The 25,096-nt window shown below is 36.4% G+C and overlaps 1 protein-coding gene across 3 annotated transcripts; it reads right to left on the reverse strand.

Annotated features, from left to right (window-relative positions):
* Nucleotides 1-965: 965 nt before the first annotated feature.
* Nucleotides 966-23,474, reverse strand: LOC135225206 (pancreatic lipase-related protein 2-like). 3 transcript variants are annotated; one of them, XM_064264513.1, is made up of 9 exons: nucleotides 23,308-23,473; nucleotides 17,540-17,687; nucleotides 17,136-17,290; nucleotides 16,444-16,541; nucleotides 15,442-15,595; nucleotides 11,650-11,762; nucleotides 10,889-11,009; nucleotides 1,683-1,854; nucleotides 966-1,188 (listed from the first exon to the last, which is right to left on the reverse strand). In XM_064264513.1, exons 1-9 carry the CDS (start codon nucleotides 23,336-23,338, stop codon nucleotides 1,116-1,118), a joined length of 1,065 nt encoding a protein of 354 aa, XP_064120583.1. In that variant the 5' UTR covers nucleotides 23,339-23,473; the 3' UTR covers nucleotides 966-1,115. The 3 variants fall into 3 exon arrangements, with proteins under 3 accessions (XP_064120583.1, XP_064120582.1, XP_064120585.1); XM_064264512.1 differs by having other exon boundaries at nucleotides 17,540-17,690; XM_064264515.1 differs by lacking the exons at nucleotides 15,442-15,595; nucleotides 16,444-16,541 and having other exon boundaries at nucleotides 17,540-17,690; nucleotides 23,308-23,474.
* Nucleotides 23,475-25,096: the final 1,622 nt, after the last annotated feature.

Raw genomic sequence — 25,096 nt, forward strand, 5'->3', positions numbered from 1 at the left:
TTTGGGAGAGTCAGCTACAGGTACAATGCTGAGATGAATAGGCCTATTTGATATTTGTAACTTGGCTTTTACCTTAAAAACCAGTGGTCGAGGGTGGATAGGTGATTAAGTATCACTATCATTATCTGCCTTCCTTTGTAAGCACGTTAATTCTATGACCACTTGATAGCCAACACAGTCTGCAACTGACATAACCACATTTTGTAGACCATTTGTAATCATTCCTTAATGTTTTCACTATTTCTTCTCCTTACCTCTGGTGTTTTGTAAGTGGGGTAACTACAGAATGTGCCATCAGTGCACCTCATGCAATGCACTGTAGGCATTACTAAAGGTTCTTTGCAGCATCCCTTCAGCCCTAAGCTGCAGACCCTTTCATTTATTTGACTATACCTCTATTCATATTCATTTTCTTCCATCTTAATTTCCCTCCCCTCCTTCATGGTCCCAGGACATGGCCTTTGGTCTTGTATAAAAGTTTTCCACATTCCAAGTATGCTAAAGGATTAATTGGGTAGCAGCTTGAAAGCTTGAGCAATAAAAGCTATTGCCATTGCAAATAACTTTCAGATACATTCCAGTAAATAAGTGCCATTAATATATAAACGTATGTTCTCTGTTGGTACGATACTCCTTATCCCCCTATAAGATTATTTAATTCAATATCAGACTTCACTTAACATGTATGATGACTTTTGATTTTATTGAAATGAAAACATTACACAAAATTGTTTTTTGAGACAAAATTTTTCATCACAGCATGATGATTATAATGCTAATTTTGAATCTACTATGTATTTAGTGAAAGGATATATCGAGCAACTGCAACTGCCTGTAACTAGCCTACATCAAGCTATGAAGTCAGGGCAATTGCTCCCTTGTTAAGATAATTTATACATGGAAGGTAACAGAGGACACAAAACAAATTGTCATGGCTGACATCTGTTCAGAAAAAAACTTGCGTATGGTAATGATTTTAATTTATTCATAAAGATATAATTTTACTTTTCCAACCACTCCAGGATTGTGAACTGTCTTGTCGTTTCAGCTGGAAAAGGCTCCTTTTAAAAACGGACTGCAAAAATGGATTAAGTTGAGAAGTAGTAGTCTTCATTTTAGCTGGACTGTTTGTCACCTCGCGCAAATGGATATTTGGTGTTGGTTCTTAAGAAGTATTCTCCCGATAAACTGAAAGGCATAGTCAAAATTTAAAAGAATATTTGTAGGCCTAAGGTAAAATGTGAATTTTTTTAGAACAAAACGTAACTCAAGATTGTAAAGAACTAACATGATCCAACTTTTGTCTTGTTGTTTCCAGATCCAAGAGGAGAGCAATGTTTGATTGGTACTGGTCTCCCCCAAAATTTATAATTTATGAATATTTCAGACTATGAAACTTTAAGTAAGACGTAGTAGGCCTATGGTTCTTGGATGAGGATAGATCATCCAGTAAATACTCATGAAAACAGACATTTTTAATCTACTATCAATCGTTTATCAAAGGATCATCCATCAGCATAAAAGTCTCTTTGTGAAAACCAAAGATACTAAGGTGATATGGCTTCCAGAGTTGGAGTACTGTTATCCTGAAACTTTCATGAGTAAATTTTAGTGTCTGCAAAAGAGCACCCAAACAACAAGCGCTAAGAAAGACTGAAAGGTAACCATAAAATTAGACTGACCTTTGGGCTGTGTGGAATCCCATTTCAAGACAACCTTCCCCGCAAGTCTGGCATAGACCATTCATATAGGACTCGTAATCAGAGCATGGCCATGACTTGAAAACCTTGTCAGGGTCGGTGGCAGAGATACTTTCTATCCAAAGCTCTGTCGCCCTGCTGTGGCTGCATCCCTCTGTGGATTACAGAAGATATCAACTCTAAGTCGAAAATGTAGCGGTTGAATAGACCTACCTAAAACTTGAAACTGTATTACCTATATGGAGCTACAGGATTAAGAACTGTAGAATTCTCTTAGGATAGGTGCACTAAATGAAGTGATGGACCACACTGCAATAAAAAGGCTTTAGAAAGTGGTGTTGTAGGCCTACCAAACACAAAATAGGTATTTAGCATTAGATGTCATAAAATGACACATTTAATTTCCATTTCCATTAAAAAAAATGTTAATTTCTTTATCATTAATCTTACTGTAGATTTTGTGATTTACTAAATAATTACTAATTTTTCATTGATTTTTTTTTTTTTTGCCCGTATTTCGCAAATGCGACAGGAGTTTACCCCCACTTTTTTTCCCGCCTTAACGTTGGCGTAATGTGCTGCTGTCCGGGTTGTGCACACAGGACAATTTAAGGGAACATTCGTGGGTCCTGATATTGGCGAGCACTGCCATTCTGTATTAGTTATATTATGTAATTACTACTTCCTGTACCTATCCTCATGAAGACATTGAACTAGCTAAGTATCTTATATAATTTAATTTGCATGTTTGGCCAAATGTGTATAGGGGAGTTATATAAGAACGCTAGGTTAGTTGTCTCTTTGCGTTATGCAACTACCGGCGAGATTTAAGGGTAACAAGTTGATTTCTTGTTTGTAATTTAATTCCAGTGCCTAAAATTCCTACCTTTGTTGCCTTCTCAAAGAAAATATTGTGCTGTTGACCATTTGAGCAATCGGAGGATATAATTTCACCACAGGATCTGTACAGTTGCATGTTGAATCTGTATGACTTATATGAAGTTACTGTAATTAAGAACCATAGTAATTCTCCTCCAGATATCCTTAGTGTTTAAAGAAGTGAAGAATGAACACACTATAATATGAAAGACTTCAGATATAAAGAATGAGTATTAATTTCTTCAAAGGTGGTGACAATAGTGAACATCTGTAAATTTCTTACTGGTTTTCATATCAAAGGGTGTACAAAAAAGTGAACAAATCTTTGGACAGTGATCTAAATTTCAGAGGAAATAGGAAACATTTATCTGCTAATCTTAGAAAACATTGTACTACTGCAGTCTTTAACTTCTGACAGCCAAACCCACTTAGATTAAGTTCAATGTTGAGTGCAGCTTACTCATGAACGTTGAATTTTTAAGAAAAAGGTTTGGTTTTACAGAAAAGAGGAATGTTTAAGGTGATTGTTACCATTCCTTCCATCATTGTTGGATACTATGGTGTGTATTCCCAATTGTAGATAATCTTATTACATTTATAAGCAATTAGACATAATCAGTATCAGTTTTATGGGCAAAGATGCAGATGCTGACACACTCCCTGCAGGAGAACTAAAGGTTTTCTGAAAACAGGCCTACTCATAGAGGAAGAAAATGGCCTACAAAATGCATGAATGCTGTGACTTTAGCAAAAAGTATTCAGTGCTGGAAGAAAGTATTGCTTCCTGCTTTGCAAAGAGGTGTATACTATCATGAATCAAGGCAACAGTTGAGTGTCATCTTTCATAGGATTAGTATAACAACATCTTTTGGTTTCGTCTCCTTGTCTTCTAGAGGGCGGAGGTCTTCGTGTTTATTAAGGCTGATGGTATTTTGTCAGTCTGACCCGAAGGCAAAAGGGATAAAGGCCATACATGGGGTCCACTGACATTTTACTATTTTCTCTAATAACAAGAGTCATAGGCTGACTATTTACTTGTAAAGCACTGCTGCCTGTAAGAGTGGACAGAAGCATCATCTTACCAAATGTGAGTATTGTAAAACAGTTTAGACAATTCTCTTAGTACAATGATTCTTGTAGTATACTTTTTAAATCTTATTATGTTGTGATTCATATCCTGTTCAAAATGCTTAAAAGACATTCTACAAAATTTTTATATATTTCATCAGGGTATCATACAGTGGCAAGGATAAGAGTTAAACATTCAGATTTATTATAAACTGTATTTTATGTCGCTTAATTTGTGTAATTGGAAACAATTTGATTATTTTTTTATCATGATAATTCTTCAACTTAAAATGATTTTTGAAAAATTTAATCCAGTTAAGGTGAAGAGGGTACCTCAAGCCTTCCCATTTAAAAATATCTATATGAAAGAGATGAAAGATTATGAACAGGTAGAAATTGACTTAAATACCCCACTCCTTTATCTCTTTTCTTCCCCCTCATTTTGGGGACCACCTTGACGTGGTGAGGGGGCTCTCGAACCTCAGGAATCTCTTCCCAGGTTCGAACCCAAGAGTCCCATATGACATTATATATTTTCGAGTAAACTTATGTGGACTTTTCCATTTTTTGCCAAAATTTTTAAAAGCAAATAAATGAGAAAACATATCATGGCTTAACGTGGAGTTAAATCCGAAGCTAAATAGTGAGAACTGTGGTAGATCCATCATCTACCCGACAATGTTCGGACCTGTTTTTCAGGCGGAACTATTCTGTGGAGCTGGACCACGGATTCCAGGGGGGGCCTGGTTCTAGGAATAGAACTCTCGGCATTCTATCCAGTTTGCCCATAATGTGATTAGGATGGGGATAATTGTATCAACATAATACTCTTAGTCCTAGCAAGCGGGTTCTGCTTACACTTGGGCCATACTAATCATGTTATGCCATCCCCTTTTGGGGTAGGGTAGGGATGCGGACATTTGGGAGTCCTTTCTCACTTGTGCCTTTGGCAGAAGATTTAACTTCGCGAAGGGCCAATGATATCTTTTCAAGAATTTTTTTTTTTTTTTTTTTTTTTTTTTTTTTTTTTTGTGTAAAAACTCAAAATTTATGAACTGTGAAATAAATGATTTGAGTACCCCTGGGCCCCATGATGGAAAAACTACGGCACAGTTGATGACCATTGGCACGTCACTCCCGAATTTCCTAGGTACTGCCACAAGTAGTGAAAGTACTATAAAAGATACAAAGGAACACCCTGTTCCAAGTAAAGCAGCAGAGCCAGAAAACCAAATAGAGTGCATAAATAAAAAAGAAACAAACAAAAATAAATTGGTAAACTCCAATATCGTAACAATGGAACCATATATGATGAACAATAATTCTGAATTAGAGACAAATAATCCTCCCAGCAATACAGAAAAATATAAAAATCATAATAGACAAGCAACATACATAAAACAAGGACCAAAAAGAAACAAAAATTACCGACTTAATCCCACATTGGTACATTTTGATGACCTCTTTGGACCAGATAATTGGTCAAGATTTCTAGTCCTCAAAGCTGACAACAAAATCTCAGCAGCGATGCTAGAAAACAAATTACTTAACATATATCCAACACAAGACATGGAATGCAGACACATCAAGGACAATGAATGGCTTATCCAAGTAACCAATAAAAAGCAGTCCACTGCCTTTTTAAGTATAACAGAAATAAATAATATAAAGGTAATAATTACAAGCCACGAAACATTGAATTATGTACAGGGTACAGTCATCCTACCCAATAGCGAGCAGGAGCTTCCTTCAAAACAACTATTGCTAGACTCAAAATTGAGATATAACAATATCCACGATTTAGAAATATACTCTATTTCAAGTAGGAAAGATAAAAGTAAAATATCAACATTGCCAAAATAAAATTTACAGGCCAAGACTTACCATTTAAAATAAAAATTCTTGGACAAAATAGAGAAGTTCGTCCTTTTGTTCCTAAACCATTACAATGTACACAGTGCTCAAGGTATGGACACACATACAAAAGATGCCGTAATAAAGCTATATGTGCAGTCTGTGCATCAGATGACCATACCACTAATTGGAACTGTAATCAATCAAAATGTATTAATTGTGGACTAGCCCATCACGCAAAATCTAAGGAGTGTTCATTTTACCAATATAACACAGAACTTCAGTTGTTAATAAATAGGACAGGAATGTCAGTCATGGAAGCCAGACTTGAGCTAAAAGTAAGAGGCGTTAACAATCCATCCAAAACCCCCACCTTTTCAAATGTGACTAAAAATCAAGACATCAAACAGCACAATGACAAACAAGATAGTATAAACAGGGAAACTGGATTTCATACCAATAATACTGAAACACAAAATAAAAGTGATATTACAACAACCAATACCACCACTAACATAGATGATTCAGTTATCCATGGAAAAGAACTTCCAATAGAAAAAGAATTAAATAATGATGATAATCGAACTGGCAAAAAGAAAAGAATTCTAGAAAGAACCCCACCTAAGGGAAAAAAGGTAAATATTGAAAATTACAATCAATCCAGAGAGACTCCAACTACACCAGGAGAACATTTTAAAAAAGATATTAAACTAACCTCATCACAAGTGGAAATACACAATTACCCTCAATCTCAATCAAACAGCCAACATCTGGACAGTAAAGATCACACTTTACAAGTTCCATCAAATAATACTAATGAAAATCATACCATTAAACCAAACCAAAATATAACTATCACCCCCCAACCATCCACAAGACCGAAATATCCCATTAACAACAACAAAACAAATAACCCCTCAAACCAACAGTCCTTATCACTACAGAAAAGGAACAATAGAATTACAAAACCAGAAATTTCTAAAGCTAGACCAAAAACTTCTGAACCAATAATTAACATTACCAAACATGCTTCATCTTGTGGTTGTAATGAATGCTTTGTAAGTACATATAACCAACTAACTACCAAGACAGAGGACACAGTACGAAATTGTATTGACAACTTTACCAAATTAAGGAGGTGCCCGTTTAACACACCAACATGAGAACGAATTATGTTCTGAATCCTTAAAATACAAAAAGGAAATTATAAAATCAAAAATAGACTTATTAATATTCAACTATGAAAAACAAACAACTGCAGAATCTAATAACCAACATACAAATACAACGATTAAAAAACCACAAATAAATTCAAATGCATATAAACTACGAGATAAAGTAAAATCAGCAATCAATTTACAGAATTTAACACCAATTCCTCCCAATAATGGAATATAAAATCATTCAATGGAATATAAATGGTCTCTTAACCCGACTACGTCTGGGTGAATTACAAAGAATCATACGAGACCACAACCCAATGTGCATATGTCTACAACATATAGGAAGTAACCCTACAAATATCCAACACTATAAAATTGCCTGTTATTCACCAACTAACGGTGGAAAATTAGGCACAGCCATATACGTTCATAATAGCATTACATATGAACCTGTTGACATACCATCTATGCCATATCAAATAACATCAATTAAACTGTATATGCCTGATAAAAGTAAAATTACTATTTGTAATTATATAACCAACCAAATTTCAATGCAAATTTCAGTGATTTTTCTGAACTTATTAGCAAAAGTATACAGGAACCACTACTTATAGTAGGAGATTTTAATGCACATAATCCATTATGGGATATTAATAACCCCACTGACACATCCGGAATCAACATAGAGAATACTATAATGAAACACAATCTGTATTGTCTCAATGAAAGTGAAGTTCCAACATATTTTTCAAATACACACCTAACCTTTTCTTCAATTGACATTTCATTATGTTCAAATGATGTAGCGGAGAAATTTGAATGGAACGTCCTAGACGATTCATACACAAGTGACCATTTCCCAATCATTCTGAACTACTTAAGTAATGTCAAAATATTGCCACCTACAAGATATATATCCAAAAAGCTAACTGGGATAAATATTTCCTATACACACGAAACATACCACCATTCCCACATAATGAAGATCACAATACTACATGTGAATCCTTCTCAAACTTCATAATAAATGCTGCAGATAAAAGTATTCCAAAACCAAAACACATTCCACAAAATCCCCTGTCCCATGGTGGAATCCAACATTAACAACATTAAGTAAAATAAAACATATATTGAGTCGCAATCTAAACAGACTCAAAACTCGCCTTAAATCACTCTACAAAATGCCCTATAGTATAAACATATTAAACAAAATAGTTATAACAAACATAACAATTAACCACATTAAACCACTATATAACAAATATACAGCCAAATTTAGAAAAACGGTAATAGCTGAAAAAAATCGCATCATGGAAGGAATATGTCTCAAACATATCTTCAAACACATCCACAAGGGATGTGGCTGCAAAGATAAGGAAAATCAATGGAAAACATATAAGACCTCCAAGAAGTGCAATACATTTAAATGGAAAAATATACCATGATACTTATGAAATATCAAACATAATTGGGAAACATTTTGAAAACATCAGTGCTTACTCCAGCCTAGATACACATTTTCAAAGTATCAGAAAACAAAAAGAAAATATAATACTCAATTTTGAAACTCTTGAAGACCTGGAATATAACTATATTTTTAACATGGATGAACTAGATAATGCCATCAACTCTTGTCATCCCTCTGCACCAGGATATGATAAAATATCATTTGAAATGATAGAAAAATTAGCTCCTATAGCTAAATCATATTTATTAAAATTTTACAATAGTATCTGGCTAAAACGTGTCTTTCCTGATAAATGGAAACATGCCATAATTATTCCAATAAACAAACCAGGAAAGGATGCAAGTAATCCATCCAATTATAGACCGATATCTCTAACAAGTTGCCTATGCAAAATCTTAGAAAAAATGGTTAATGCACGATTAACGTATGTAATAACCAAAGAATCCATTTTAACACCAACACAATCTGGTTCAATAGCTGGCAGATCAACCCTAGATCCCTTAACACATTTAGAAGATCATATCAAAAAAGGCTTTGAACAAAAGAAATTAACAGTAGCTATATTTTTTGATATAGAAAAAGCATACGATACAACATGGAAACATAACATCATGCAAAAACTCCACTCCAAGGGACTAAGAGGCCACTTACCAATATTTATTAAGAACTTCTTAACAAACAGAACTTTTCAAGTAAGAGTAGAAAATCCTACTCAGTAACCTATAAACTGGAAGAAGAATCCCTCAAGGTAGTGTCTTGAGCTGTACATTGTTTGCTTTAGCAATCAATGACATTACTATAAATTTACCAAGTGGTGTAAAAAACAGTTTATATGTTGATGACTTTGTCATTTACTATACGAGTAGTAATCTGAGACATGCTCAGAGAGTTCTCAGTACTGCCATTTCAAATATATGTAGTTGGGCAAATTCAGTTGGATTTAAATTTTCAACTGATAAAACAAAAGCAATCGTCTTCTACAAAGACAAAAGGTGGATGAAGAACCAAACAATCAAACTGCATCTTTATAGCACTGAAATACAATTTTGTACAAAAATCAAGTATCTAGGAGTAATATTTGATCAACATTTAAATTGGAAAGAGCACATCAAATACATTAAAGCCAAGGGCATCAAAGCCCTTGCCATATTAAAAAAGTTATCACACACTAATTGGGGAGCAAAGCGAGACATTTTATTAATGATATATAAGGCAACAGTCTTATCCATAATAGATTACTGCTGTCCAATATATTCATCCGCCTCAGAATCTGCATTAAAATCTCTCGATGCAGTGCACCATGAAGGCGTGCGATTGTGCACAGGAGCTTTCCGATCGTCCCCAACAAACTCACTTTTGGTGGAGGCAGGTATTTTGCCCTTAAAACATCACCGTAATTTAATAACAATACAAAGAGGTCTTTCAATCAAGCAAGCGGGATCGTCCTCCTGCAACTTACTGCTTCCAAAACTGTAATCAAGTAACAGCAGTTAATAGTACTAGCTCTTTCCCAAAAAGAGCTAGATACATAATGAACATACATAATATGAATCCAATTTTTCACCCACCAATGGAATTGCCACCACCATGGATTTTAAATAGAGTAAAGATATGTACCTCCCTGTCTTACCTACTCAAAAAACAAATGACAAGTACGGAAATGTACCGCCAACATGCTTTGGAGCACATTAGAAGAAAAGGCGACAAATTTATGATATATACAGACGGCTCCAAAAATAATGTTGGAGTAGGAGCATCTGCATATTCGAAAAATATGTTAAGTAAAAAAAGCCTACCTTCAATATCATCAGTATTTACTGCTGAAGTCACAGCCATACAGATGGCTCTAGATATGATATCTGAGGCAAAAGCAAGTGTCTCTGTAATTTTCAGTGACTCATGTAGCGCTATAGATGCAATAGGACAGTATAAATCAGGAAACCAAATAGTACAGGAAATTCAAATAAAATTCATCAACTCCTCCAATCAGGAATATCAATGGAAATATGTTGGATCCCAGCACACGTGGGAATAAAAGGAAAAAATGAATATGCAGACTCTGCTGCCAAATTAGCCTGCACTATCCCTCCAACAATTTCATATGCCCCAGTGTCAGACTGGGTAAAATCAGTTAAAACATTAATTACCAGGATTGGAAAGAAGAATGGGCCTCTGTGCCAACAACAAATAAACTTAAAAATATAAAAAACTGAAGTCTATGCATGGAGGACATCCTCACAGGAGGAAAGAGCAAAAGAGGTGATCCTAGCAAGGCTACGTATAGGACACACAAGATTCTCACATGGTCACTTGATGTCAACACCACATGCTGACCCAGTGAAATGTAACAGATGTCAAACACCCATGACAGTACAGCATTTGCTTGTTGAGTGCCCAAATTGGACCCAGCAAAGATCTATTTATCTGCGGAGTTCGGAAATGAAAAATATTCTTGCGGAAAGCAGGGATTTTTCAATTAATAAAATCATAAATTTTTTAAATAAGACGGGTTTCTCAAATAAAGTCTAATTTTTTTTTTTTTTTTTTTTTTTCTCAGGATTGATCCTGAGAACCAGCCCGAGAAGAGTCTACTTGAGACTCAGAGGTCTGGAAAAACTAACACCTATTAATAATAATAATAATAATCTCTTTTCTTTCTTTACACAGCTTCTGCGGTGTAACAGAGCACGACATGGTTTCCGTAGTCGTATTGGCCTGTGCACTTCAAAGAAAGTTTAATATCCTTTACTCACCAAAGAGATCCATCCAGTCATCTATGATAGAGCCATTGACGACTTCGCATCCCGGCTGGTGGTGTCCTCCATTGGGGAAAAAGTCAACGTGTCCTAAGGGCTTGATTAGTGCAATACAGCCCTGAAGGAACAGGGAGCCGTTTCAGAGGAAAATCTAGACTACTACTACTACTACTACAGGTAAAAATTATAATGCTATCTCGATTATGTAATTAGTGACAAAGATAGTGACAAAGAGGGACAAGGTTACTGGTTCTCCTATCAGTATTAACAGAGCATTTTAGTGGAAAGTTCAAATAAATAACAAATAGTAATTGCCAAATATACGTATTAGCTATGTCTGCCCACACAAGAAAATGCCTGAGGCATTAGTTTCATTTTGCTGTCTTGAATAGAGAGCGGCAAAATAAGAGGAACTTATTAGTATTTGATCAATGTTATAATGAAATTTTAATCGATTAGGCTCAAAATAATGATAAAATAATAATTGACAACCACCTATACAAGAAAACTTTATAGACACCAGTTTCTTCTGTGCTATCTCGAATAGACGAGGTAACTAAGTAGAACAAAGTTTTGTTATTTTATAGTATTATTAAGGCATATTAATCCAGAAGACTATAATAATAAAAGAGCAACTGGCAAGCGCTAGCTTTGTCTGCCCATACAGCAAAATGTATTAGGTTCGGGTTCCATTTCGAAAGAAGTCAGGATAAATCCACGAAACCAGAATTTCTCTGTTGTACATCATCTCAAGTTACCTCAAGGACCGACCCACTGTTGGTATGTATGATATCCACAAACTTAGCATCTGACTTGTCGATGCGATGTTCTGAGTCATTGTCATAGAACCAGGGCGCTGCAGGATCTAAACCTGCAGGAGAGATGTGTGTTTTAGAGCAATTGTTCCAAAATTTGACCATACCAAGCACCTCCAGATATGATAAATCCCAGCCGAGGACCCCAGCCAGTCAAACGTTATCATTACCATACTGTAATACCCAGTACAGTGGACCCCCCGTATTCACGTTCTCCGGATTCGCTGACTCACACATTCACGGATTTCTCTCGGGAACGTTTCCCTGCATTATTCGCGGAAAATTCGCGCATTCGCAGTATTTTTTTATGAGAAATATCCACAAATTCCTGGTTTTTGTTATCAATTTCATCATAAAATGCACTTTTTGTGATAAAACTATTAAAAAAACCAAGTATGAAAATTTTTAGTGGTTTTTCTTAAGTTTTAACTAACAAAATACATAGGCTGTTTTTAGCATTTTTATAGGGGTTCCAAACATTCGCGGATTCTAACTATTCGCGGGGGGGTCTGGTACGCATCCCCCGCGAATAAGGGGTACCACTGTACATCGCAGTACATTTAATATTTGCATATTCCTGCACAAAGGAAGTATATAAATAAATATATGCTCTAGATTCAACACAAAGTAAAATTGGTGAAAACAGCCACAAGTTTTTTCTGGAGTTGAAAATGAAAAAAATATTAATTTTTCATTGTGTTGCTGACCCCAGTTTGGGAACCGCTGTTTTAGAGAAGAAAGAAAGAACTCACAGAGTCCAGGATATGACAGGAAAATTCAGGTATATCAAGAAATATAACAAATTAATATAAAGGTGAAGATTGCAAACATGATCTTAAAGTATTATACAATACTTCATCCTAGATATCAATTAAGAAGTGATAAATAAAATCAAATTTACTAGACCTCTAGACATCTTTGTATAACTTCCTTAACTAAGTGACATGAAAGGCTCTAGGTGGAATAACAGCCTATAGTCGTCATTATTATTTAATTATTATGTTTTTTTTTTTCTGTCTCAGTCATCCTATTCGAGTGGGTGATTTTTATAGTGTGGGTTTCTGGGTTGCATCCTGCCTCTTAGGAGTCCTTCACTTTTCTCACACTATGCACTGTTTCTAATAGCACGCTCTTCTGCACAAGTTCTAAAGCTACTTCGGTATCTGCCTAGTGTTTCTATGATTATGGGTACAATTTCCACTGGCATATCCCATATCCTTCTTATTTCTATTTTTAGGTCTTGATACTTATCAATTTCTTCCCTTTCTTTCTCTTCTTCTCTGGTGTCCCATGATATTGTGACATCAATGAGTGATAGTACTTTCTTCTTGATTTTGTCAATAAGCAGCAAATCTGGTCTATTGGCATATATCCCTCTACTATCTGTTCTGATGCCATAGTCCCAGAGGATTTTTGGCTGGTAGTTTTCTATCACTCACTCAGGTTGGTGTTTTTACCACTTATTATTGCAAGCTAGCTGGATTTCCCTGCACAGGCTCCAGTGGAGGGCTTTTAGTACTGAATCATGCCTCTTTTGTACAGGTCTGTGCAAGTGCCTGACATTTGCTGGCTGTATGGTTTATGTTCTCGACTTTCATATCGCACTCCCCCGCATATGGATGTTATTTCCATCTATTGTTCTTTGGACATATCTGGTTCTTAGGGCCTGGTCTTGTGCTGCTGTTAGCATTCCTTCTGTTTCCTTCTTGAGTTCTCCCCTCTGTAGTTATTATTGCTATGTTTCATTGCTGGCCAGTTCTTTAGTCTGTCTCGTGTACTGTCCATGCATTGGTTTGCTGTGCCATTGATTGCTCTGTGCTGTTTTTTATTCTCATGTCTCTGTATATTTCTGGGTCTTTGTCTACTTTTATCAGTCCTTCTTCCCATGCACTCCTTAACTACTCGTCTTCACTGGTTTTGAGATATTGCTTCAGTGTTCTGTTCTTGATGCTGATGCAGTACTCTGTGCCTAGTAAACTTCTATCCTTTTGTATTATGTTTAGTCTGTTATCTGATGTCCATGGACATCAAGTTGTATGGTAATAGCAATCATGGAAATAGATACCCTATTCCAGAATGTAAGGAATGTATCTGGGGACATCCGGATGGAGTTTGGAATAAGCGCTCTGGTCAACATACAAAAAGGCAAAGCGGCGGAGACTGAAAGGAAAAAACGACCAGACGGGAATAGCATCAAACACATAGATGACAGACTATTCATAAAACAAAAGGAAGGAAGAAGTTTACCAGGCACAGAGTACTGCATCAGCATCAAGAGCAGAACACTGAGGCAATAACTCAAAACCTGTGAAGACGAGTAGTTAAGGAGTGCATGGGAAGAGGGACTGATAAAAGTAGACAAAGACCCAGAAATATACAGAGACATGAGAATGAAAAACAGCACAGAGCAATGGCACAGCAAACCAATGCATGGCCAGTACACGAGACAGACTAAAGAACTGGCCAGCAATGAAATATGGCAATAAGTACAGAGGGGAGAACGCAAGAAGTAAACAGAAGGAATGCTAACAGCAGCACAAGATCAGGCCCTAAGAACCAGACATGTCCAAAGAACAATAGATGGAAATAACATCCATCTGCGGGAAGTGCAATATGAAAGTCGAGACCATAAACCATACAGCCAGCAAATGTCAGGCACTTGCACAGACCTGTATTTTTTAGGAAGCTGATGGTGTTTTCCTCTACCCCATATATTTTCATGCATTCTATTAGCGACGTGTGCGGTATCATGTCGAATGCTTTCTTGTAGTCAATCCATGTCATACTTAGTTTGGTTCTCCTTCTCTTACAATTCTTCATTACCATTTTGTCTAACACGAGCTGGCCTTTTGTGCACCTACACTTTCTTCTGCAGCCTTTCTGTTAGCGAGGGGTGGTATTTGTATCCGCTAGGTAGTTGTAAAGCCTTTCACTGATGATACCTGTCAGTAACTTCCACATTATTGGTAGGCAGGTGATAGGCCTGTATTTACTTGCTATGTTTCTGTTATTCTTGTCTTTCTGTACTAAGGATGTTCTTCCTGTGGTCGTCCATTTGGGCACATGGTGGTTTGCAATACTATGCTGGATTAGTTCTACTATTCGTTGTGTAGGGCCCTGAAATTTTTTAGCCAGTATCCATGGACTTCATCGGGACCTTGGTTGCCAGTTAGGCAATTTCATTAGTTGGTGTTTGACTGAGACTGTTTTGATCTTGGTGAATCTTTGTTTTATTCTCTTTGATTTCCTGGAGCCATATTGCATATAATATGTTGTGTGATACTGGATTGCTCCATATGTTCTTCCATAGCCTCTTACTTGGTCCGGTTTCAGGAATATCCTGATGGTTGTCTTCTGCTTTATATCTTCTATTGTGTGCTTTAGTACCTTTTCCTATGCTTAGTATTTCTCATTCAGTTTCTCTTTTTTTCTTGTCTCTTAGCCTTTTGACATGCCATCTCTTTCAGTTTACTCAAGTCAGATCTCATCGCCATTATTTGCTTTTCCAAGCGCCATTTCCAAGGCGGTTGCTGTTTTGGTTTCTGTTGGTTTGGTTGTGATGGTGGTGTTGGTGTTTGTATCCCCACAAGTTCTACTACTAGTCTAGCTGCTAGGCCTGCACATGCTAGGTTATTACGAGAAAAGGCCCAAAAAGGAACATTACAGAAAGAATTGTTAATCTATGTGATCGATTTCTATAGTAATGAAAATAAATAGATATTTGAGCCATCTTACCCGTGACCCTGGCAACCTGACCAGACCCGACGCATTTGCCTGTCAAACCAGCAGCGTGGGAACCGAGAGAATGACCGACTATGTGTATCTGAGATGGCTGGAGACCCCTTTCTGCATTTATCCAGTCAATTAAGTCAGCTGTGTAGTTGGCAATCTGTAGACATCGAAGAGAATTTGAATGGACAGAGTTAATTTCTTGAGAAATGAAAAATGGATTAGATCAGGTGTGTAGTTGGCAATCTGTAGACATCGAAGAGAATTAGAACAGAGTTAATTTTTTGAGAAATGAAAAATCAATTAGGTCAGGTGTGGAGTTGGCAATCTGTAGTAAACACTGAGAAGAATCAGAAGAATAAATGTCACGAGTAAAGAGAAGATTTCTAGTAGTTTTTATTCTCTGCAACGTGAGTTTGTAAAACGAAGATATGAAAGCAAAATTCATTGACATAAAATAGATTTAGTAAATGAATAATATGAAACCATAGATATGACATTGTTCAAAAGGATGGTTTGCCTGTTAAATAACAAAATTCAAATTCTGAAACAACAAGGTCACTTGCTGAAACAGAGCATTATTCATACGGGGAGAGAGAGAGAGAGAGGTTTTAGTCTCGGCTTGGAGTTCACGGTCATTGCTTTATTCTCAAGGATGAACTATTTTATTGATGAGGACATTCTGATTCCGAAATAACTACGTTACTCACTGCACTGCAACATCATTCATGCCACGAGAGAGAGAGAGGAGAGAGAAGAGAGAGAGAGACGAGAGAGAGAGAGAGACGAGAGAGAGAGAGAGAGAGAGAGAGAACTTATTGGAGGTAAAAAGAAGTCTTTCAGTGTAATTGGAGTAGATGACTTGAATGGGCTCCTGTGGATTTTTAAAAGGCCCCTCTCTCTCTCTCTCTCTCTCTCTCTCTCTCTCTCTCTCTCTCTCTCTCTCTCTCTCTCTCTCTCTCTCTCTCTCTGTCTCAGCACAAAACAGAAGCGTATGTTCATACGAACCTTGAATGTATTTGCATATGCCAAATTGTACCAAGGGTAGAGCACCAAAGTCTGCCAATCAACCGAGATGACGTTGCAGTTGTACAATTCCAATAAGCCTGAATTTAGAAATTATATACATATATACACACACATATATATATATTATACATTTATAATAAAGAGGTCTTTTTCTGTTTTTTCCCTTAAAAACTTGGAAAAAACATTAAATCAACTATCCAAACATTTCAGTTTATTATTTCAAGTATACGTGAAAATAATGCTGTTCTTTGAGGGACAACGTCAAATATAAGGTTTACAGTTCATACATACATACATACATACATACACATATATTATATATATAATAAAAAGTGTATAGTTTTTCGTCTTAAAAACTTGGGGAAAACACTGACGGACTATATATATATATTATATACATATATATTATTATATATATATATATATATATATATATATATATATATATTATATAAACATATACACAGCAGACCCCCAGTGTTCGAGGGGGATGGATTCCACAAATCCTGGCAAATAGCTAAAATCTGCGTATATCTGACACCCCTCTAAAAATGCTTATACCTGAGTATTTTGTTAGTTTTATCACATAAAATGCATTTAGTCACAAAAATTACATGTAAATGCGATAATTAGTGAATATTTCTATATGAAAAAGCAGGATTTTCATTCACGTGTTTTAGCCATCCTAATCCAGGGTTGTTCTCCGTTGCCCTTGTATCCGTGGTACATCATATGCAGAGGGAGAGAAGGGTCCAGTGGCGATTCGTTCAAGTTTGTTAGATTTCCCGGCAGGAGTTGGTAGTATTCTTCATCACCAGGATTAGACCTATGATGGAAGGTTTTCATAAAATTTTTTCAGTCGAATTGCCCAGGGCATAAAAACACCTTCCTTTTTACAATTGTCAATCTAAAGTTTTTATTTAAACACACATGTTAGAAAATCCAAGAAAAAGCATGCCAACACTTTCCCCTATGAGATTGTCAATCAACAGCTTTTTCGATGTGAACGGCTACGTTATTTATGTCACAGCATATAAATAATATTCTCAAACAACTCAAGGACAGATTAACTAACCTGGTCCACAATAAGAATCGGACATCACTCAGGTTACCCGGGTGACCATCATTGGGCTCCCCTCTTAAGTATTCTCTAGTTGCCCCATTTCTTTGGGCAGCTGGGACACGTGTGCTGCACTTGGCTACTGGTACAACAAGTGCAACACCTGCTGAGGAATTCATTAAGGTTAAATTAACCGAGTCATACTGGAACTACTGCAATAGATGTCTGAAGAACTTGCAGAGATCAGATTACTTGTACATAGATGTTACAAAATTTTCTAAAGAATGTTCTAGATTTCATCAACTATTAACGATGTGTCTTATGTATTTGGATATGATATAGAATAAATGCAGTTTCGTTTGTTGGTGAATAGTACAACATACCCCATAGGGGGCTAGTACCATCAGTGCACCACACAACATGCACTGTAGTCATTGTTTAAGGTTCTTTGCAGCGTCCTTTCGATCCCAAGCTGCAACCTCTTTCTTTCCTTTTACTGTACCTCCGTTCATCTTCTCTTTCTTCCCTCTTACTTTCCAACATCTGACAATTGTTTCAACCTTATTTTCAGCGCTGAAGATCTCATGTGTCCCAGAACTTAGCTTTTGGCATCATTTTTTTTCATTCCATCCCGTTCCGTTCCAATATTACAACAAGGAAAGAAGCGTTAATAATGTGAAAAATAAAGAAAAAGATTACTTAGTTTATGAAGAACCAGGGTTTTGGTAAAAGAAAAGAATACTTTAAAAAATGTCCGTTACATCCCAAAATATTTTTCGGAATTTACAGGCTTGCTTAATGAAAATTGTATAAATGAGAACTAGCTCAGAATTATACAAGCACAAATAGTTACATGCGCATTCATAGCTTATCTTGATAAACAGTCTACCTTAATACTGTGTCTGGAATTTCAGTATTGTTCAGTTTTTTTCTCTTGTTGTTCCTCAGTGTAAATGGACCACTGGTTAACTGGTTACTTTTACTGATCTTTAATGATTTCCAGTTAAAGGCAATGATATTTTTCTCAGATATCAGATATCTCAGATATCCCTTGCCTGAAGGTACAATCAGGCATTTATTCTCTTTTTTTGTTCACTTTTTTTTTTTTTTTTTATTTTTTTTTTTTTTTTTAGAAAGTGTGTTGGGCAGGCTGATGAGGAAGCAAAAGTTGCTCGGTGGATTATCTAATCTTTCCTTCTGAGCGTTTTATAATTTCTAAATCCATCCTGACTGTCCTCCCGGAGTCGTGGCAAACTTGGCAGATTCTTATTTGCCTAAGAAGGTGTGCCGGCCCCAACTTGTCGACCAGTTGCTTCTGACACTTTTTTTTTTAAAATGACACAAGGTCACGTTTATTTTCACTTTTAACAGAATTTTTGTAAATGTAAATACTGTTGTTGTTGATGGTATTGTTTACTGTTCTGTTGATTTTAAAATGTTGCTGTTGTTATGAGTCTATTTATTAGTTTTGCTACTGATTTTATGTCGCTAATTTTAACTCTTTCGGGAGACATTGAGCTGAACCCTGGGCTTGTTACTAACTAGATTAAGAAAAAATGCATAGTACTTAACTTAAATAATCCGGGCTTCAGGTGAGATTTTCTTGATCTCCAGAGTTGTGCCCGTAACTATGATTTTATGTTTTTATTTGAGATTGTTGTAAGTACTAACAAGTGAAACGTTGAATTTTTAATCTTGAGGCTTGATGGCACTGACTTTATTTATGGTCGTATCGTCCCAGATCCAAATGCGCAACGTATGGCTGATTACGCTAAGTCCAGACGACCTACAGTATTTATCGTCAGAAAACTTTGGTGTGCAGTTGGCATGAAGTTCTTTGTTTTGAAGTTTTCAGTAAATTTTGCAATGTTTACGTATTTGCAGTTTACCCAAACTCAAATATTGACGATCTATATATGACTGTCTCTTGGTAAGGATTAGTGTGGTTCAGTAAAAGGATTCAAAAGTTTCTTTCGTTATTTGTGGAGCGACTAATGCAAAGCGCACCAACAGGCTAAATTCAAATTCCACAGATCAACATGGCTGGTCTGCTCTTGAGTTCTGTATATTCTCTGATTTTGTCCAGCTGATTGAGGAACCGACTCACATTTCTGATAATAGATTAGACCTCATATTCACATATGTCCCAGCTATTGTCAAGTTTAAGGTTGTGAATATATATTTACATCTGATCATTGCGCCATTGAGATGGACATATCTGCCAATCAGTATATTCCTAATGCCATCTTTGCAGTCAGTGCACCTCATGTGGTGCACTGCAGGTATTTATTAAGCGTCTTTACGGCATCCCATCGGCCCCTACTTGCAACCCCTTTTATTCCTTTCACTGTACCTCTGTTCATAGTCTCTCTCTTCCATCTTACTTTCCACCTCACTAACAATTGTTTCATAGTGCAACTACAAGGCTTTCTTCCTGTTGCACCTTTCAGACCGTCTTACTGTCAATTTCCCTTTCAGTGCTGATAGACCTCATAGGTCACAGAGCTTGGCCTTAGGCCTAAATTCTGTATTCTATTCTAAATCTATTCATTGGAAAAACGGTCTGGCTGAAATCTAGAGCCAATTGGGATCCCATTATTGAAGCTTGTCAAGCACTTCATATTTCAGATGCTATATTAGATCTTGATTCCCAAGAAGAAGTTAAATGCTGATTGCTATTTTAATAAGATATGTCCCTAGAGAGGTCATCAAATTCAGGACAGATGACCAGCCATGGTTTGATGATACATGTAGACAAGCTTACCATGACAATCAGACCAAATTCAAAACATGGAGGCAAAATAGTTCAAATGAAAATTACACCATTTTTGTTGAGTCTCCCCTTGCCGCGAATAGAATTTACCATACAGACGAGGGAAATTACAATAATTCTCTGAATAAGAAACTTGAAGGAATTACTCAGCCTCAACGGTGGTGGACCAAATTGACATCATCTATTTTTGGGTCAGGGTCGTCTTCCATTCCACCACTAGTAACAGATGATGGTAGATTGGATACTGGCCCAAAGGAAAAGGCTGAACTGCTTCGTCAAGCTTTTTGAAACTATTCTCACAAAATTTGCATTTCGTTCATGGAGTGTTATGAAAATTCTAGATAATCTTGATCACTGGGGTGGAGATGATCCTGATGGACCCTTTGTATTTTTTAAAAAGCTTTTAGTGTGATGTCTCCCAAGATTAGTAGATTCCATAGATTTTCATGCTGACGTAATATCTTTGCATATGAGCGCAAGCTTAGTAACACCGTGACTGCTTCAAAGAGTGGGATATCTGCAGACTGCATTAACTACAGGCCAATCTCTATTCTCCCTGTGTCCTCCCAAGTTGCTGAAAAACTCATTTTCAAGCCACTATGTAAGTCTGTGGAATCTAAAGGATTGTTAACTGATAGTCAACATACATATAGGAAGCAGTTAGGTACTTGCGATGCTCTTTTAGACTTTACATTCCATTTGGAAGAGAACCTTGATAAGGATTTTGAGTTCAGAGTAATTCAAATAGATTTTAGTGCTGCTTTCGATTTAGTAAGTCACAAGACATGTATTTATATACTTCAGAATGTTGGAGTGGATGGATATGTTTTAGGATTACTTCAAGTTTTCCTCACAGATAGGCAGCAGTGACTTGCTGTTGATCGGATCTTTAGTGAATTGAGACCTATTATCTCTGGAGTTCCACAGGGCAGTTTTCTTGGTCCACTGTTACATTTAGTGTATACAAGTGATATGGTTGTTCGTCTGGAAAATAAGATTTTTCAGTACACCTATGATGCAGCACTTGTGGGTGTTGTAAAGTCACTACTTATGAAGCTGCCTTCAGCATCAATTGAGACATGTACCGGATCAGTGACTGGTGTAATCAGTGGGGTATGAGGCTGAACTCCAATAAAACGAGAACACTATTGACTAGCAGATCTCGTACAGATTTTCCACCCTATCCTCCCCTCCAGGTGGATGGGACTTTCTGAATAAGTCTAAAGCTTTAACTAAGGAAAGTGTCAGCAAATGTTGCTCGAAAGTTAAGTATTATTCGTAAGGCCTAGCATATTTATAAAAGTGATAAAATTAATGCAACTTGTTTCAGGTGATTTTTTCTTCTTTTACTAGAATACTGCTCTCTGGTATGGATGTCTGCTTCTGCCAGAGATTTACCTCTTTTAGACAGAGTTGGTCGTGGTGGTAGATTTCTGTTGCCTTATATTAGCAGTTATGACTTGGACCATCGACGGATGGTTGCTTGTTAGTCACTTTTCCATCAGTTGTATTTTGACAGAGATCTTTCACGTCCACAATTATTGATCCCTGACCCCCTTTCTTTCCTGCCGAGAGCAACCAGATTCGCTGAACTGCTGTGGATGCGCCTCACTGTCGAACTTCTCAGTTCCAGAGGTCTTTCATTCCTCACTACTACCTTGATACAATTCAACTTGTATTGAATATGCTGCATTTTTATTTATTTATCATTTTGTTGATTCATCTGTTTTCTGGAGAGTGATCTCCTTTTTCCGCATTTTTCAGTACCTTCAGTTACCTCTTTCGAATGAACACCATATTCTTTGGAAGGTTTATTTCCAAGTCAATGGCACCTGCGGCGGGTTTGTTCCATATGAATAGGATTCATCTCCTGAATAATAATAATAATAATAATAAGAATAATAATAATAATAATAATAATAATAATAATAATAATAATAATATAATAATATAATATATAACTATTTCAACGGCATTTAATTTATATACAATCTTCTTAATTCTTCTCATTATCTTTTTCCCATCAGCATGTAGCTGGTATATCAGGTTTCCTAAGGACATGTAAAGATTTCAGTTGTCTTAGGTTTATTTCCTCTGACGTGTCGACAGCGCACAGGCAGTCATCTAAGAGAGTATATATGTCCTTAGGAAACCTGATATACCAGCTACATGCTGATGAGAAAGAGATAAAAAGAAGAACTGAAAAGATTCTATATAAATTAAATGCCGTTGAAGCAGCTATAGTATTCAATGCTACTGCCCTCAGAGAAGGCCTCCTTCCTGAAAAAAATAAATAATAACTAATAATAATAATAATTAATAATAATAATTAATAATTAATAATAATAATAAATAATAATTAATAATAATAATAGGTAATAATAATAATAGTAATAATAATAATAAGAATAATAAAATAATAATAATAATAATAATTAATAAGTAAAATAATAAGTAATAATAATCCAAAATAATAATAACCTTTTTTGTCTATCACAAAACATTGCAGTGTTAGCTCATTATCTTGTGTTTTACTGTTAAGCAATTGATTAATGCCATTTGCTTGAAATTGCAAAATATAAGTCACAATAATTCTTATCGCATACAATTAGCTACAATAACAGATAGGCCTAGGTATGAATAAATTCATAGGAAAATGCTCAGAATGTAATACCGATACTAATTTCGAACTCGGTTTGAAAGGTAAAACTAGTGCCAATAGATGTGACTGTATATGACTCCATAAAACAGGTCAAATGTCATTTAATTGTCGCAAAGCTGCTTTCTGCGTAAGCAAACGTTATCTTATTATAACCTTGAGTGGGCTGCATGTCTATCCGAAAACTTCTTACTGAAACTGGCAGCTTACAGTATGTCTCTAAACCACTTCGACAGAGTTTAAACATCAAACGATACAGAAAAATACAGTATATCAAAATTACGCTGTAATCAGTTCTCCTCCATATAGATGGACCCTGAATAATAAAAATAGCTCTTTAAAACTACATACCCACCAAGCTGAGAACAGCGAAGCGAAGCATTGAATCAAATCGATTTTTACAGATTCCTAACAAGAGGGAGAGGAAGAAGCTGCTCTTTATGTCCTCATCACCAAGCAGAGAAGAAGACTCTATCACTCACTCTCACACCAGTGACCAACCTAGAGTGAACTACTAGTGAATCAGTCAGCTAATGTTATATAGAGTTAATTGACAGTCGAGTGGCCAGTTAGTCATAGGAGCTGAGGGATGATTTGAGTATGAAAAATAGTTTTTTGGGGGGGGATTTTTTGTTTTGATGATAAAGAATATATTTAGAGGTCCGAGAAATAGCAGGTGCGTTGTTTACAAAATAAGTTTTTATACAATGAGGGCAAAGACGTACAAAGGTTCTGAGATAGTATGGATAAAGCAGTCACATGAGAGAGAGAGAAAGGGAGTAATTTGAATTGGATGCTGCGTAGAAATGCTTTTCTTTCTCTGAGAGAGAGAGAAATGTAGAAAAAATGATTGAAGTGGATGCTGCATGGTTAATGTTTCTCTTTCTCTGAGAGAGAGAGAGTTGTAAAGAGTGCAAATTGGAGCGGATTCTATGTGGGAAATGATTATCTCTGAGAGGGAGTGAGAGGGAGAACGTATATCCCGTCCTTGAAGACACACAAGCTTTTCGTACCCAAATTTCTTCAGCTCTTTTTATGTAAACATAATCCCAGTGGGAAATATGAACTACCTCCCAAGCAATGTGTCGATATCTTTCCGGGCCGCGGGAGAAGTGACCGTGGTAATCTGTGACGCCAGAATACTTAAAATCAGTCGGTCATTTATTATACGCCATGACTAGGCAACATCAACTAGTCCACCACTTTCCGCATTTTACGTTGAAGTGGGACATTGACTGAAGAAAAACGGTGCGGATTCTGCTTCATTTCCTGTAGCATCGAGCGTTGTGTGTGTGTTAGAGATAGTCTGAATAGTTTACAAACGTCTGTCCTTTTTGTTTCCTTTTCTCTCTATTCATTTAGTAATAATTATTTTTCAAGTTGTCATCTCTCTCTCTCTCTCTCTCTCTCTCTCTCTCTCTCTCTCTCTCTCTCTCTCTCTCTCTCTCTCTCTCATTCTGATTCTAGGTAAGTTATCAAGTTACAGGAAATTCTGTGTACCCTCTTCCTAACTTTATTTACCAAACTGCAATTAAACTTTGTTCAATTCTGTTAAAATCTTGTATTTTACCTCGGCCTGATGAAACCTGATTAATAATAACAATGCAAGAGAAAAACAAAACGGGTTTTGACGTAGGAAAAACCTATTTTTGGTAGTGGCTGTTGAGTTCTCAAGAGGAGTTACCCTTCCATGGCCTACTAGACCTCCATGGTGACCAGACTAATGTCAAAGAATTCTCTTTTAGCTGGTCCTGTAGTTAGGTATTGCGTCATAAGGATAAACATAATAACAGTGATGAAGTATAAATAGACTCAAAAGATAAGAGGGCATTTTCTCTTATCTTCAGGAAAGCTTGAACCCTGTTTCCCAATGTTAAAAACTGCGTAAGAAGAAGTGACTATTGCGCATGTGCGTCCGCCATCTTGTTTACAAGTGGCATGAACAAGTCTACCAGGGAGCCATTACTCTCTATTGGTCAATGTAGGATGACTCCTTGCCCAAGTCCCATGCCTTAATGTCAAGGAAGTGGGATGATCTTGAGGGCTCAACAGCAACTACCAAAAATAGGTTTTTCCTATTTCAAAACGTGTATTTTGATAGTGTAGTCACTTGTTTCGTCTTCACTGAGCTTCACGAAGA

Source organism: Macrobrachium nipponense, chromosome 13 (genome assembly GCF_015104395.2).
Source record: "Macrobrachium nipponense isolate FS-2020 chromosome 13, ASM1510439v2, whole genome shotgun sequence".
Classification (NCBI taxonomy): domain Eukaryota; kingdom Metazoa; phylum Arthropoda; class Malacostraca; order Decapoda; family Palaemonidae; genus Macrobrachium; species Macrobrachium nipponense.